The 15,188-nt window shown below is 39.3% G+C and overlaps 1 protein-coding gene across 1 annotated transcript; it reads left to right on the top strand.

Moving 5' to 3' along the window:
* The first annotated feature begins 7,041 nt into the window (after window positions 1-7,041).
* LOC108412489 (aquaporin-5) lies at window positions 7,042-15,112 on the top strand. Its single transcript, XM_017684525.1, has 4 exons — window positions 7,042-7,647; window positions 9,016-9,177; window positions 12,747-12,827; window positions 14,896-15,112. Exons 1-4 carry the CDS (start codon window positions 7,201-7,203, stop codon window positions 15,064-15,066), a joined length of 861 nt encoding a protein of 286 aa, XP_017540014.1. The 5' UTR covers window positions 7,042-7,200; the 3' UTR covers window positions 15,067-15,112.
* The last annotated feature ends 76 nt before the right edge of the window (window positions 15,113-15,188 follow it).

The following is a 15,188-nucleotide window of genomic DNA, read 5'->3' as shown; positions in this document are numbered from 1 at the left end:
TAACTCAAAATATTAAATAATATTAAATATCAGCACATGGAATTAGAGGTTTCTGTGTGCTACTGTGTTTCCTATCACTGTATAAAATATGCACAAGGCTTCTGTTATTGTTAAACTTTGGATCAGTAAGCCCTTATGACAAATAATTCAATTTCATTAGATTAACAATAAAACATGTCTTATATATTAATTTTATTCATTATTATTCAATTTATTCATTATTAATTAAAATATATTCCTATTCATATGTTTACTTCTTCAAGAAATATAATTTATGAGACTAAACAAAAAGCTATACTTTTTCTGGTTTGTTAATGTTCTTTACCTGTGGAATAAATGCAGCAAAGAATGCAGAAATCAGTTTATTAAACGAGAAGAGCAGATTCAGTAGCATAAATAGCATAGATTTTGTTTGATCATAAAAGGGTTTTAATTTACTGAACAATTATATTTGCTCTGATAATGAATTGGTGTTGTAAGTCTCGAGTAGTTTGCAGTTGCTTTAGCTTCTCTGCGCTCTCCTGAATATTTATTGTAATGTCCATGCTCTGTTCCATAATTATTGAATTCATTAAAGTCTCTTTAATTATGAGACCCTCACATTTACTGTGTCTCTTGGTGAAGAAGTATTCAGGTTTCCATCTCACCAAAATCGCCGGTTCGCAGTGTGAAGTTATAAGTGCTTTATGGCTGTAGTCTTGACTAAATGTCACTGAGTAAATGAAGCTGTAGGTCTAGACAGAGAAGACAACCAACTTCATTACCACAGTGCAGTGCAACATACTACCTGGTGAGCCACGTATAACACACACTAAAACAGAAGCCATGAGCCAATTAAAATCTTTCCTAAGGCCGGACTTTGGACACCCCTGGCTTAGAGTTCAGCTTCTGTGTGATTTATGTTTGCGAGTACACAGTACAATGATTGAGGTTATACATGACTTCAAATAATGAGTCTTTCATTATAAAATATATATATATTTCTTAAGGACAGAACTGAAGCTCTTCATGCAGTAAATGTGGTGTGTAATGGAAAATAGCAAAACAGGTTGAAATGGCTGACAAACGTAGTTTGTAGAGAAAGCATACACCGTTAGCTTATTTTATCTGAATCTGCCACTTAATGTGATTATAGATCACATTCCTTTAAAACATAATTCTACTACAACTGGATTGCCTGTTACATAGTTGCTAAACAAACTATGAACTTCAGACGAACCGTTGGAAGTTGCTTTGCCTCTTTCCTTGTTATTTAAAGCTCTACTGAACCTGACAGGTTTTTTTACTGGGTCACATATCTGACTTTTGAGATTTCTCATTTTATTTTACATAGTTGTGTAAAATAAAACTTAGCAAGGAAAGCTCAGAATCACTTTCCTTGAATCCTGCTACGTAACATTGACATAAGCATGCCATAAATATGTCATAGCAGAGTCACACATACTGTCATGAGTTGCCATTACAGATTTTGTTCAGTAATATATTAAGGTTTATGGCAAAGTTCTGTGAATGTTCTGTAATGCTTCAAATTTACTTGAAAAAGATGATGATGCAGTTCCTCAAACTTCTTTGGTTCTTTTTTTAGTCACACAGGCTGTGTGGAAGAGATTTTAGCCTCTTTTTGGATTAATAATTGATAATGCCGAAATACGAATCCTGAACATGCCCTCAGACGATTGGGGCAAGATATTGTTTAGACGTGGCTCCAGGTAGTCTTACGCTGACAGAGCTGTCCAGAACTTCCCCAATAAAAAGTTGAAAGGTATACCACGTCCCTAAGTGACCCATCCATTACAACATGAGTCCTGCTTTACAAAAGATCAGAGAGTACTATTTGTACTTTATATGTGATTTTCTCTGAGGCCAAATGGATTTTGGTGAGATATTGGTTGTACGTAATGACTTTCGGTAACAGCATGATTCATGCCCATGCTACTCATAACCTGCCGCATTTGTATGTATCAAAATTAGCCACCGGTGACCTGCCCATGGACCAGAATGTTGTGCTGTCTTTTTTAGGAAAAGCCTGGTTTCTGCTGTCAGCACGACTTCTTCCAAATAAAAATTCACGCTTCCTAATCGGATGAAATTTGGCCCCAGTTTAATCAAACAGTATGTTCTCTCTACCTTCCTTAACTGTTGCTTGAGGGAAGGGTAATCTTGTAGTACAAGTTGACTTGCTTTGATTGGAAATGGAATTAGTCAGTGCACCTCTGAGACTGGACTTCAGCAAAAAGTGTTTTAAAAAGCCCACAGGCAGAACATAAACTCTGATTTAAAAGTTTTTAGCTAGTTCCTTGCTTGAATATAGTTTTAGCAAATAAAAACCTTTATTTGGTATAGAACCCCTATGTGGTGTCAAGTTTCTTAAAACTTATATAAACTTAATAAAGTTCTGCTCACTCATGCATCTCATTTACAAAAGTGTTTTTTTAAAGAACTTCCTTTGCAGTGGCAGATCTAGAAAATGTTCCTAAAGGAGGCAAAGTGGTGGCAGGGTGGCAGTGTGAATGTGAGAGCCACAAAGGTGATGGCTGTTGGAGAGAGGTTGGACCGTTGTTCCACCAACCGCTGACTCCAAAGATGGACAAAAAATGGGACTTCTGACAGCCGTGCAAGACTTTCTAGACCACCACAACGGTCACCAACAGATAAACAAAAGCAGATAAACAGATAAAATCAAGCTCCACTTTTGCTTCAGTTCTGAAAAAATCCAGTGTTTTGGTCCATGCTTCCATGTGAGAAGACAACTCAGTGATATGGGTCTGTGTAGGTGTCAAGAAGCCACACTGAGAAACACAATTGGAAATCCAAAACAGAAGCTGCTTGTCTTCTCCGTCAGAACAATGGACTGGCATTTGCACTGTACTAGCTTAGGATAACTTTCTGGCTAATTCTGGCGCATAGGCCCCACTTTGGGCGGTCTTGTTCTATGGCAATGCTCAAAAGAACCCATTTAAGACGTCTATTTTTAGAACTGCACTGTACGTCCTTGTATAAGTGGACTGCAATAAAAGATAAGAGATGATCAGGCAGTTAATTATAGAGCGCTGTCTGAGCCTGTGATCGTGATACTCTACTGCTGCTCAATAATGGCTGACTTTCCAATATTGGCTTAAAATATGGAGAATCTGAGGTTGCATTGGCTTAGACTTTCCGCACATTTCTCCTTCCAATGTCAGACATTTGCTCAGATGTCACAGACAGGCACTTTTGGCTATACCTGAGGGATATTGTGTTTTATTTTTTTTGTCCTCAAGTCTGTAGGATTGTTTGCCAGCCATTAGTAGAAGGCTTCATGTTTCCACAGCCTTCCCAGAAATGGGTCAGTGCTCATATACAGAAAGGCAGGGGAGTGCCACCAGCTTTTCCAGCAATTCCCTGAAGGACAGGAAGCATGTCAGCGATGCCTCTTCTCAAGCTGTGCTGCAGTGTGTGTGATGTGTTTATTCCTTTGTGTGAGTGTTTGTGTGTGTTTTTTTCAGGCCTAGCCTGGTAGCTCTCTAAAGGGATTTGAATTTATTTTTTAATTTTTTTATTTTAATTTTCTGTTTTGTTTATAGCACACAAATTTGCCAGTGGTCCACTAGCTCAAGTTACAGTATATTTTCTGTGTATATTGTTGAATATATTTCATGTATTTTAGGAATGAAAGCTTGTCTGGTTGAAATAACCATAGAATTAACTTACTTTTTCATTAGTTTGGTTGTGAGTTAACTGCAGGTTAACTCCACCTACAGGAAATAATATTATATATAAGTACAATTGTGAGCTCAAGAATGTGGCCATGCAAAGAGTCTCTTGGGAGGTGCCACACTCCCAGGTAAGATAGTTGTTATAGTTGTTGTTGTAGTTGCTGATTTTATTAGTGTAGCTGTGTTGCATAGTGTAAATTGTGTCTGAGGAGGTGTGCCCTTTTCTTTACTCCTCAAATGTTGTGTCCTCATGCATTACCCCTTCTCTATGTTTTGTGTTGGGGTAGCACTAGGCTGGGCATTTGCTGACCAGAATACCTAAACTAAAATAATAAACCTGTGAAAATATTTTTTGTATTCATTCTGTATTTTTCAATGTTTCTTTTTTTCCTCAATTATCTGTTTTATTTATTTATGTATAAGTGAAGTTGAATGATTTACATTTATCATGAGGTTAATTTCTCAATGAAAAACTTTATTCAAAAAATGCTGTCCCACGTTTTCATGTCACTACCCAAACACAGTGTTTGAGTCCATAGTCAGAGCCTTATTTTAGCCATACCCCTGCCTTTTAGAGCTGCAGATGAAACAAGAAAGATTGCAACTGTTGAGCAGTTACACCCCATCTATCCCAAATGTGACCCAAGTCTGAGAATCATTAAGTAACAAAGAATTCTCACTACCGAAACACATATTAGACACACACACACACACACACATATATATATATATATACACATAAGGGTGTGTGTGTGTGTTTCTGCATGTGCAAGACACCTTTCTTAACCATAACATTCCAGAATACAAAAGATGCTCTGCTTTTTACCCTGAGCCAAATGATAATGATGTTTCTGATTATGCATCACATCTAACATATGCAGAAGGCAAATCATTCAGCACACTGAGCTCATTGTTTTTCTACATAATACATTTATTCATACTGCAATACTACTGTTACACAAGACTCCACTTCAGTCCTCCCTCCCCCACTCCATACATTATAACCTTCAAGTGTCCTTCTTCCACATCCTCTCTCATTACTGTCCAGAAACCGGTAATGTAATAGCCCCCAATCATCACTCGCACCATGTCAACACTTCACATATTAACCTTGCTTTCACTGTGTGACCTCTTTAGCAGTAGCAATGTAGCGTCATTTCAGCCCAGTCTCAGTTTCTGAATGAATGGTTCTTGTTGGCATCGGTCACGTTAAGGGATTCTATTTTTTCAGTTTCTTTCTTCTTTAATTTCTTCTTTCCTGTATTGAAAGAGTCTGGTACTCTGCAGCCTGTGCTATAGAGTGTTTTTGACAGACTCAAAACAAAGTCAGATTTTCATATGAAGGGCCTTTATCTATTAAACATTTAAATGAAACAGTTACTATACACTGATACTACTGATTGTTTAATATGATACTACTGTATTTTATTGATATAGCCAGTTAAATTCCATGCCATCCGCAGAAGCATATGAGGACAACCGAACATTTTTGTAGCATTCAGAAAAAATCAAGAGGTTTAAGTACTGGCCAACAACCTTAAGGTGCTCCTAGGTGTACCCCTGATGGACATATGTCTGGAAAACTGAAAAGAATTTTAGGCTTAGTAATTATTTCTACTCCTGTCATTAGTTCACTCTTACCCACTAATTCACCACTATTCAGTGGTAGATAATAATGGTGTCTCAAGTGTTAACGCAGCACTATTAATTCACACCTTGCAAAGTTATGTATTAACAATGAAACTGTTTTTGAAGTGTTACCGAAGATATTTTACATTAGCATTTTGTTCCAGCAAAAGGTGTCATGAATTCCCAGTATTAAACTATCCTGCTTTGTGAGATAAGAGTTTCATTCTAAAATGTTGGGCATACATTTGTAACAATTTGTAACAAAGATTTTTTCTCTAACAGAGATGCTATCAATTATAAAATGGCACCCATTTTTCTCATACATGTAAGCCCAGTCCCAACAATGCATATCACAAAAAAAATACAATGAAAATAGTCTATAATGCATTGCATTGTCATTCACTAATAGTTTCAGTCTGCCATGATTCATAATCAACTTGGGTGATTTACATGTCCAAAAATATGCTTTAAGTTCAGGGGTGTAGGCAGAATGTTGACAATAGGGCTGCCAAGTTAAACCCAGTATTTTTAGTAGGGTGGCAAGTACTGTTATACTTTGACACTTAGATTAGGCTGACATTAAATTATAATTTAAAATAACTTCTTTTATTAACTGGTTAATCACATTTTTAAAAACAGCCAAAACAGAATTTGTTCCTACTTTTGATAAGGTTCAGTAAAATTATTGTCTATTTTGTTCCCTAATTTTTAAGGCTGAAAAGTGTAAGTGGTTAAAATCACATAATCCACAGCATGATGTATAACAAAACAAAAATACTGTATTATGTAGGTGCCTGTAACCGTTTCTCTAAAGAAGTCTAATCTTAGTTTCTTTTTTTAAGGAAAATGAACAAAGCTAATGTTAAGGTTTTGACCTGCATTCACTAATCTGCTCATCAAGGAGGCCTAGCAAACCAATGACAAGTTGATTATTGTGAACAACATTATCATTATAACTTATTGGTAACTGTCCTGATGGCAGATTGAGAATATAAGGAGCACAGTTAAACTCTGATTTACTATTGTTGAGCAGTGAATGCTCAATTTTTGTGACTATTACCTTAAATTTGAGTTACATAAGAAATACGGCCCATTTTTTAGTGAAAGCCTCTAGCTATCCCATGGCATTTGCAGAATGTACTATCAGCATCTGAGTCATGTGCTTGTGTTTTCTCCAGCTTTCAGGTCCATTCCTCCATTCATCTTCCTCTTCCAGCACGTTATCCATCTGATCTGAAGTGTTCTGCAAACTATGGCTCCACTCACAAGTTTATCGCCCAGCGGAATCTTGTCTTTTTCAGTCCAAGCTAGTAAAGTGAACATTAGCTGCTTGACACCTCTTAATCCTTCTCAAGCCTCATTATCTCACGGAAAAGAGAGAGTGTACTCTTTGAGAACAGCAGTAAATTGGTATGGGACCCTCGCCGCTGGCCCACTCAGTGGAGAAAACCCGATAGGGATGCGGGTTGCTGATAGGGAAATAGAAAGGGGACTGAGAAAGAGGACACCTAGCTCGACATTTAGCATACAGAGAGAGGCTTGACTGTTTGAGATTCGAAACATGTGCAGACTGAATTACCATCTCTCCACCTCCGTTTAGCACACATTTACAATGTAACCTTTCTGTTAGGATGCCGGAAAGATCTGCTGTGTGAAAAAAAAAATACAGATGAACTTACTGTCAATTGTAAAAACGTCACAAGCTCGGAGGCGTTTATAAGCTTGTGATGTTGTGGCTCTAAGAGAGTTTGGATTTCGGACAAAGTTTGAATTGTTCTACAGAGTTCTACCACACTGATAGACTATTGTAGAGATTGCGATAAACTTCTTTTAGAAATAGAGAAAAATTTCAAGGAAAAACAGAAGAAGAAGGAGCATGAAGCTACGGTCCATGTTTGGTCTGATCATGAAGGACATGTGGTCCATCTCGTTATTGCGTGATGTTTTTCGTGAGTTTGTGGGTACCACCCTTTTCCTCTTCACCAGTCTTTCTTCAGTGGTTCTGTGGCCACATTTTGGCCCTCAGTCTTGGGACACCATAACTGCAGACCCTCTGGTGACAATGGAATCTCTACATGAGTGCACCCCAGACCCTCTTCATGTATCTTTGGCCTTTGGAGCTTCTGTTGCCCTCACATGTGTGTGCCTGGGTGGGGTGCATCTGAATCCGGCCTTGACCTTGGCCCTGGTGGCGGGGCTCAGGGTAAGCCCTTGGCGGGCTGCCCTGTATGTGGGGGCACAGCTGCTGGGGGCCCTTACTGCATGCAGCCTGCTGCTAGGCATAGCTCCTGCCCCTCTCAGGAGCAACTTGGGGATCAATGAGGTGAGAAGTTTCTTTATTTCACTTTTTTAATGCTAAGTGTTCTAAATGGACATTAAGTGTAATGTTGCTTCAAATAACTGGAACAGTGAAATTCAATGTGTGTGTATTTGCCACATTACTGCCTTTTAGCCAATTAAACCGTGCATCAATTATTAAATTATGTCTTAATTGGTGCTAAATTAGCCATTTAGCTTCAGTTTGCTGAACTGCTTTGTGTTTGCTCCTTTGTACAGTAAAAAAAATCAGAACCATCCTTCATTTCAACTAATTTCCTGTCAAAATGGCCATTAAGTATAACTTATTGCAAAAGAAGATATTTTTGAGGGTAGAGATAAGATGATCTGCATGCTTAAGGAAGGAGAAAGAAAGTAAGTGAAAAAACAAGAATTTCCAAAACTGCGGATCAAAAAAATTGTTTGAAAAATGACAAGAAAATGTAACTCCTGAGATCTGGTAGACCTGCAGAACCATTGCCATCAGATTTCATCTTTGAGAGAGAGGAGAAAATCAAGCTTGGATTTACTTGAATAAGGAGAAGCAAAACATTTAACCAACTTCTAAGACTGAACTTTGGAGGTGTGGAAAGTCAGTGGTGGCAAAGGGTATACAAGGAAACATTAGATACAAAAAAATGTGTCATTATATTTAGTTGTTGAGGCTTCTGTTCTGTTAAATACAGTACTGTGTAAGTTTTATGCATGAGAGAAAAATTGTAAACTGTTTATATGGTCAATATTAGAATAAATACAAATCACAATAATGCAGTAAGTAGTGATTTTACACATGACAATGTGTTCATTCAACCATTTCCAAACCTCACTTTGAGGAAGCCCAGTATTAAATGCATTTATCATCTGACATCTAGTCTGGCTAATCAATGCCTCATCATGTTAAAATGTTAAAGTGCATGGGTGATGGAATCCACTGTTTATGACCTATTGATCAGTGAGTGGTTCAGAAACGAGATCGAGGTCAGGATGGTTCAGAGGAAAATGACAGGCCTGCCAAAAGAACAGCAAATGGACTGAAGGGGTGGAATGTGGGAGAGTTTAAAATGGTGATTGAGAAAGACAGGTGGGGAAGGAAAAAAGTGCGGGTTGTCAAATTGCTGGATGGAGTGAAGACTTGCGAACTGAAAAGGTGGGAGAAGAAGGTGGACGCTCCAACAGCAGGAAAAGAGTGGAAAAAAATGAACATGAGTGAATAAGTATACGCTACTGACAGGGAGTGAAAAGAGAGAGTTCTTCACCAAATGAGTAGGAGGAATGTCCTGTAAAAGCGAGCTGAAGAGACTGAAAAGACTATTAAGTGTCTGGTGATGAAAGATAAAGCAGCACTTACCTTCTCTCTCTCCGTGCTCACTCTCAGCTGGCCTCTGGAGTGCACCTCTACCAGGCGTTCTCAGTGGAGATGGCTGTGACGTTCCAGCTCGTTCTCTCTGTCCTGACTGTCACTCATCCAAAATCAGCCTTCCTCTCGCTGGCACCAGCAGTGCTGGGCCTGTCTGTCACTTTGGGGCATCTCATTGCGGTAAGCCAGTAAGAGGTAGAGAGGTGGGTGGCTGATTTCTGACAGAGGTTCATGTAGATAGACAGTGTGAAGTATGAACTGACTTGCAATCAGAACAGAAAACTTTGAAAATATGATTTGATGAAATATATGATCCGACTGCCATTACATTTTCATAGATTACCATTTTTCAGATACATTTTTGATTAGAAAACGTCAAATAACGCTTTTGATTAACTTTACTGAGTGAGCCCATGAGTTACACAACAGTTACATGTGGAGAGGAGGGAGGAGACATTTGGCCCGTGTTTTTACATGAGCTCATGGAAACAAATAAAGCAGTTTGATCAGAAATCATCCAAAAACAATCAGGTCTTTTCAGAAATCAGGTCGTATATCACTTATCAGTAATTCAGATTATGTTACAGATTTTTTTGTTCCCAGGTAATTTGTAATCAGTGCCAGATTACATTTCTTAAGGATTGTACCATCCAATATAGATAGACAGGCAGAAACAATGAATTATTGAGACACCCCTCTTAGTTATTGAATTCAGGTGTTTCAGCCACAGTCATTGCTAACAGGTAGATCAAACTAAGCACATAGCCTTGCAGTCTCGATAAACAAACACTGGCAGTAGAAGTGATCATACTGATGAGCTCAGTGACATTAAACAAGGCACTAGGACAAGTCATAGGATGCCACTTCTGCCACAAGTCAGTCTGTGAAATATCTGTATTGCTAGATCTGCCCCTGTCTACTGTAAGTGCTATTATTGTGAAATTGAAGCATCTAAGAGTAACAACAGCTTAGCCATCAAGTCAAGTCAAGAGGCTTTTACTGTCATTCCATCTATGTACAAGTACACAGTGGAGTGAAATTACGTTCCTCCAGGAACAACACAGTGCAACAAGGAACAAAAAGTACAACATGCGAACGTGCAGGCATCATGTGCAAACAAAAAATTAAGCTAGAAACAATAAATACGATAAACTAAACAGACATTAGACACAGTAAACAGACAGGACAGTGCAGCACTGAATAAGGTGCAGAGATAATTAACATGCTGTGATCTGTGAGTCACGCAGTCAGATGACAGACAGACATAAACACAGCAGTTACTGAGGTAGAAAAAACCAGAGTAAAACAGTGTAACCACAGTGTAGCAGCAATGTTCCAGATAGTGCAAGTAGAGCATCAAAAGAGTTGTGTGTGTGGAGTGTGTGTGTGAGGGGGGGGTGGGGGTTAGCTTAGTCCTTGTGAGCTTAAGAACCTGCTTGCTTGAGGAATAAAGCTGTTGCAGAGTCTGGCAGTGGTGGCACGGATGCTCTGGTACCTTCTGCCAGACGGCAGCAGTGAAAAAAGTCTATTTGAAGGATGGATGGGGTCATCCACAATGCTAGTGGCTTTCTGGATACAACTTGTGGTGTAGATGTCCATGATGGAGGGGAGAGAGACCCCAATGATCTTCTCAGCTGTCCTCACTATACGCTTCTAGGGTCTTGCGGTCAGAGGCGGTGCAATTCCCAAACCAGGCGATGATGCAGCTGCTCAGGCTCTCCACAGTCCCCCTGTAGAACATGGTGAGGATGGGAGGGGGGAGATGAGTCTTCTTCAGTCTCCGCAGGAAGTAGAGGTGCTGCTGGGCTCTCTTGGCTGTGGAGTTGGTGTTGAGGGACCAGGTGAGGTTCTCTGTGATGTGGACACCAAGGAACTTGGTGCTCCTGACGATTTCCACAGCAGAGCCAGTGATGTTCAGTGGGGGGTGGTCACCTAGCTCTCTTTGGAAGTCAACAACCGCCTCCTTAGTTTTATCTACATTCAGAGACAGGTTGTTCGCTCCGCACCAGTCCGTTGGCCGCTGCACCTCCTCTCTGTACACTCACACATCGTTCTTGCTGATCAGACCCACCACAGTCGTGTCATCAGTGAACTTGATGATGTGATTTGAGCTGTACTTTGCAGTACAGTCGTGAGTCAGTAGAGTGAACAGCAGTGGACTGAGCACACAGCCCTGAGCGGCACTGGTGCTCAGTGTGGTGGTGCTGGAGATGTTATTTCCTATCCTGACTAACTGAGGTCTCTCAGATAGGAAATCCAGGATCCAGTTACAGAGGGAAGTGGTACACCACACAAGTGCACATGGGTTTCCATGTTCAAGCAGCTACACCATGGAAATGTATTCTCAGGATTGACAAATCATGTTTCTCTATCTGGCAGTCTGAAGGGTTTGTCTGGGTCTGGGTTTGGCGAATGTCAGATGAACGTTACCTGCTTGACTACATTGTGTCAATTGCAAAGTTTGGTGGAATAGGAATAATGCTATGTTTTTTTAATGGGTTGGCCTAGGACCCTTAGTTCCAGTGAAGGGAATCTTAATGCTTCAGCAGACCAAGACATTTTGGTCTTTCATTTTTGTGTTCCTTTAACTTTATGGGAACAATTTGGGGCCCTTTTCTATTCCAATGTGACTGAGCACCAGTGCACAAAGCAAGGTCCATAAAGATACGGTTGCGTGACTTTAGTGTGAAGGAACTTGACTGGCCTGCACAGAATCCTGACCTCAACCCCATCAAACACCTGTGTGATGAAATAGAACAGAGATTGTGAGCCAGGCCCTCTCATCTAACATCAGCGTCTGACCTCACAATGCTTTTCTGGAAGAATGGGCAAAAATTCCCACAGACAAAATCTTCCAAAAGCTTCCCAGAAGAGTGGAAGCTATTAGAGCTACAGAGGACCAACTCCATATTAATGTCTTTGGATTTAGAATACAATGTCATAAAAGCTTGTGTAGGTGTCCCAATACTTTTGTCACAAAGTGTAGATAGATAGATGGATGGATAGAAATAAAGAAAGACGACAGACAGATAGATAGGCAGAAAGAAAAATAGCTAGATAGACAGACAGACATAGAGATAGACAGACAGGTAATTAGATAAATGTACAGATGGTTGTACTGTAATCATGCGATATTTGTGTTAAGAGTGGTTTTACTGTAACTAGTAGAGCTAGGCTTTCATTTACTGGGTCATCAATGTGTAAACTGTCTAAACATATCTTGATTAAATTATTTGAATTGGGTGTTTCAAAAATGTGACCCTTTTTAGTGTCTTGCCAAACTGAAAATGTAATGTGAGCATTACTTGCAGAGTTTCAATACAACAAACATGATAAATCTGTTAAATATGAATTAAGGACATGTGTTTTATTTATTTCACAAAAATCATCAAGGTTCCTCTAAAGGCCTAACAGGCCCTGAGGGTTTCTCTCTGCTATTCATCCATACTTACACATACACTCAGTGCACACACATGATACAACATCAACTGAAGCATTAACTGCTATGTTAAATGTGGGGTAAAAAAAATCATTTAAAATGTACATATGAACCTCTTCTGAACCTGGGACAACAGCAGCATTGTCAAACATAACCTGAACTGCCAATATTTGTATGACCTGAAATACTGACAGCAATATTTGGATGATTGTTTAGGTTTTGTGTATTTATCTTTCTCAAGGACACAGTGGGGGAAAAGTAACCTTGTTCATTTCTTTCTTGGTCATATTATTCTTTTTATTGTGAGCAGATTGGCTTCACAGGCTGTGGAATGAATCCAGCTCGGTCATTTGGTCCAGCTGTGTTGACACTGAACTTTGAAAATCATTGGGTGAGTAACTGTCCCTTATGAACCTCTTTCTTATTACACCATGTAGATTACGTTACATATCATACAGAGCAATCCTGATGTCAGTGATTCATTATATGTGGTAGGTGTAAACATGCATTGATGGACTGACTATAATAATACCCTATAAAGTGTACGCTTGTTTCTTAGTCAGGGTATTGTCAGGCTATTTTCAAACAGCCCCCCATCACACCCAGATGTGTATGACATGTTGTTTATACTGCAGTGTTGTGTAAATAATTCTTCTTTAAAAGCACAAAACTTTGGACATCTGGTTCCTACCACCATGAATGTGAATGATTTTTTTTTTTAACCTTGTTAGTTCATGTTTCTCATCATATTGCCCACTGCCCAACCCAGTGTTAAGCCCAACACAAAACACAGGGAGGGGTTAAACTAGAGGACACAGTAATGGAGGCTAGACACTTCCAACCACTAGTTACATTACAAAGCCCACCCTCCTTGGACTCAATTACTCTAACAAACATAACTACAACAACTAAACCACACAACAACAACAGCAGTAGCAGTGAGAACATTCTGAGAGCCACTATGCGTGGCCACACTCCCTTAGCTCCCCATGTCAGATGCCACAATATTAAATACACTTCAGTGCATCAGATCATTTTAAAAACCACATTTGTGCTTTCCTGTAATCTCTGATTGAATTGTAGTGACTTTTCCTGATCTCTAAAACATCTTCTGAGTTTTGATTACGTCACTGTGCACCAGCAGACAGGCAACCTTAATAATAAGGGTGGAATCAGTTCTTAGATGCATCACAATGCGGATGTGGATCTGAATCGATTCACAAATGTCAAAAATGTATTTTTTTCTAAATTTTAATTGATAACGTAATGATGACGGAACGCAAAAGGCAGAACTTTGCAAAGTGCGGAAGCACTTACTAGCAGTTATAGGCTACATTAATTCCAGCATCTAAGATCATATATTGTTGAAACTGTGATTGAAAGTTCAGCAGAGCTTTATTTTACTGCAAATGAGGATTATTTTATTTTTACCTAGAAATCTAATTCTGATGTGGAGCAACAAACTCTATCACAACTTTTATTACCAAGGATTCGCTTCCGAACCAGGGCTTTCATGCTATGTTGCACATTTTAGAGCTGAGATACTACGTCCTGTCTTGAAGATATTTTACTGACACAGTGTTTTTTTTAGACATTTTACTGACACTGTGACAGAAGCTAAACAACCTAGAATTAGCCAGTCATGAACCCGGTACCATTCGCCAAACGTGTAGTCTGATCTTCAGAGTCTGATCAAATCAGACTGAGCCATAAAACTGACACAATAAAAAACAAAAAGCTGCTCAGTGGAGATGTCAGTTTGGGAATTTAATGTAAGGAGCTGGAGAATGAACTGCTGGCTGAGCAGCGAGTGAGCGGAGCTCGTTACTCTGATGCAGCAACAAGCTGCTTGATAAAGAACTATAATTTGGCGGAAGGAACTGCGAACATTAAAACATTCAATTATTTCTTACTTTATTTATTTAACTGTTGTATAAAAGCAATAGAACACTCGAGGTTGTGTGTTATCGTTATAACATCACGAGCAAGTCACTGCGATGATGTTATTTCATGATAACACACTCCCTCCCGTGTTCTATTGCTTAACTAAAAGACGTTGGACGTAAATTCATTATGGATTGTTACAGATACTTTGCTTTAAAAGTTCCAAGTTGTCGCACAGTGAGAAAAAAGACAAGCTGTATACAAAAAAAGATGCATCAAGATGCATCGATAATCGTTTTATAATCATATCGCCGCCTTGGAATCGTAGTTGAATCGTGAGGTGCCTAGAGATTCCCACCCCTACTTATTAATAACCAATAACATCATATTTCATCTCCCCCTCTCACTACCCCCTACTTGTCATTGAGTCAAATGTTAAACTAGCACAGAAACTATCTCTGATCCTGTGTTTCACTCATAAACATGTTACAGCATGGAAGGAAAATGTTTATGATTGATGTCTGATTTACATTGACTTTAAAGGGTCAGTACTAAACCCTTGTTTCTTGGGGCAGGTGTACTGGGCAGGACCGTGTGTGGGAGCAGTGCTGGCCTGGCTGCTGTATGACCTGCTCCTCTACCCCCGCTGGACCAGCCCGAGTGACTGGCTCATGGAATTCAGACAGGTTTTCCTTACAGCTCCCTCCAAACAGCCTAGAAGCCCTGAGAGCAACACAGAAATCTAGGTGGATCCTATTTGGGCCAGTGATGCATTAATTTTACACAATTTGAATATGTACATATTTTCCACATAAACAAAGAATATGACATCAACACAGATTTGCTTTTATTTACTTTTGGCAACAGC

This window comes from Pygocentrus nattereri, chromosome 14 (genome assembly GCF_015220715.1).
Source record: "Pygocentrus nattereri isolate fPygNat1 chromosome 14, fPygNat1.pri, whole genome shotgun sequence".
In the NCBI taxonomy this organism is placed as follows: domain Eukaryota; kingdom Metazoa; phylum Chordata; class Actinopteri; order Characiformes; family Serrasalmidae; genus Pygocentrus; species Pygocentrus nattereri.
Note: the sequence above shows the minus strand (reverse complement) of the source record. Positions and strands in the feature narration are given on the sequence as shown.

Excerpts from the sequence above, each read along its gene's own strand:
- LOC108412489 (XM_017684525.1), top strand. The coding sequence starts at position 7,201 with ATGAAGCTACGGTCCATGTTTGGTCTGATCATGAAGGACATGTGGTCC. Across the intron at positions 7,648-9,015 it reads GCAACTTGGGGATCAATGAG|CTGGCCTCTGGAGTGCACCT; the intron begins GTGAGAAGTTTC and ends GCTCACTCTCAG. Across the intron at positions 12,828-14,895 it reads TGAACTTTGAAAATCATTGG|GTGTACTGGGCAGGACCGTG; the intron begins GTGAGTAACTGT and ends TTCTTGGGGCAG.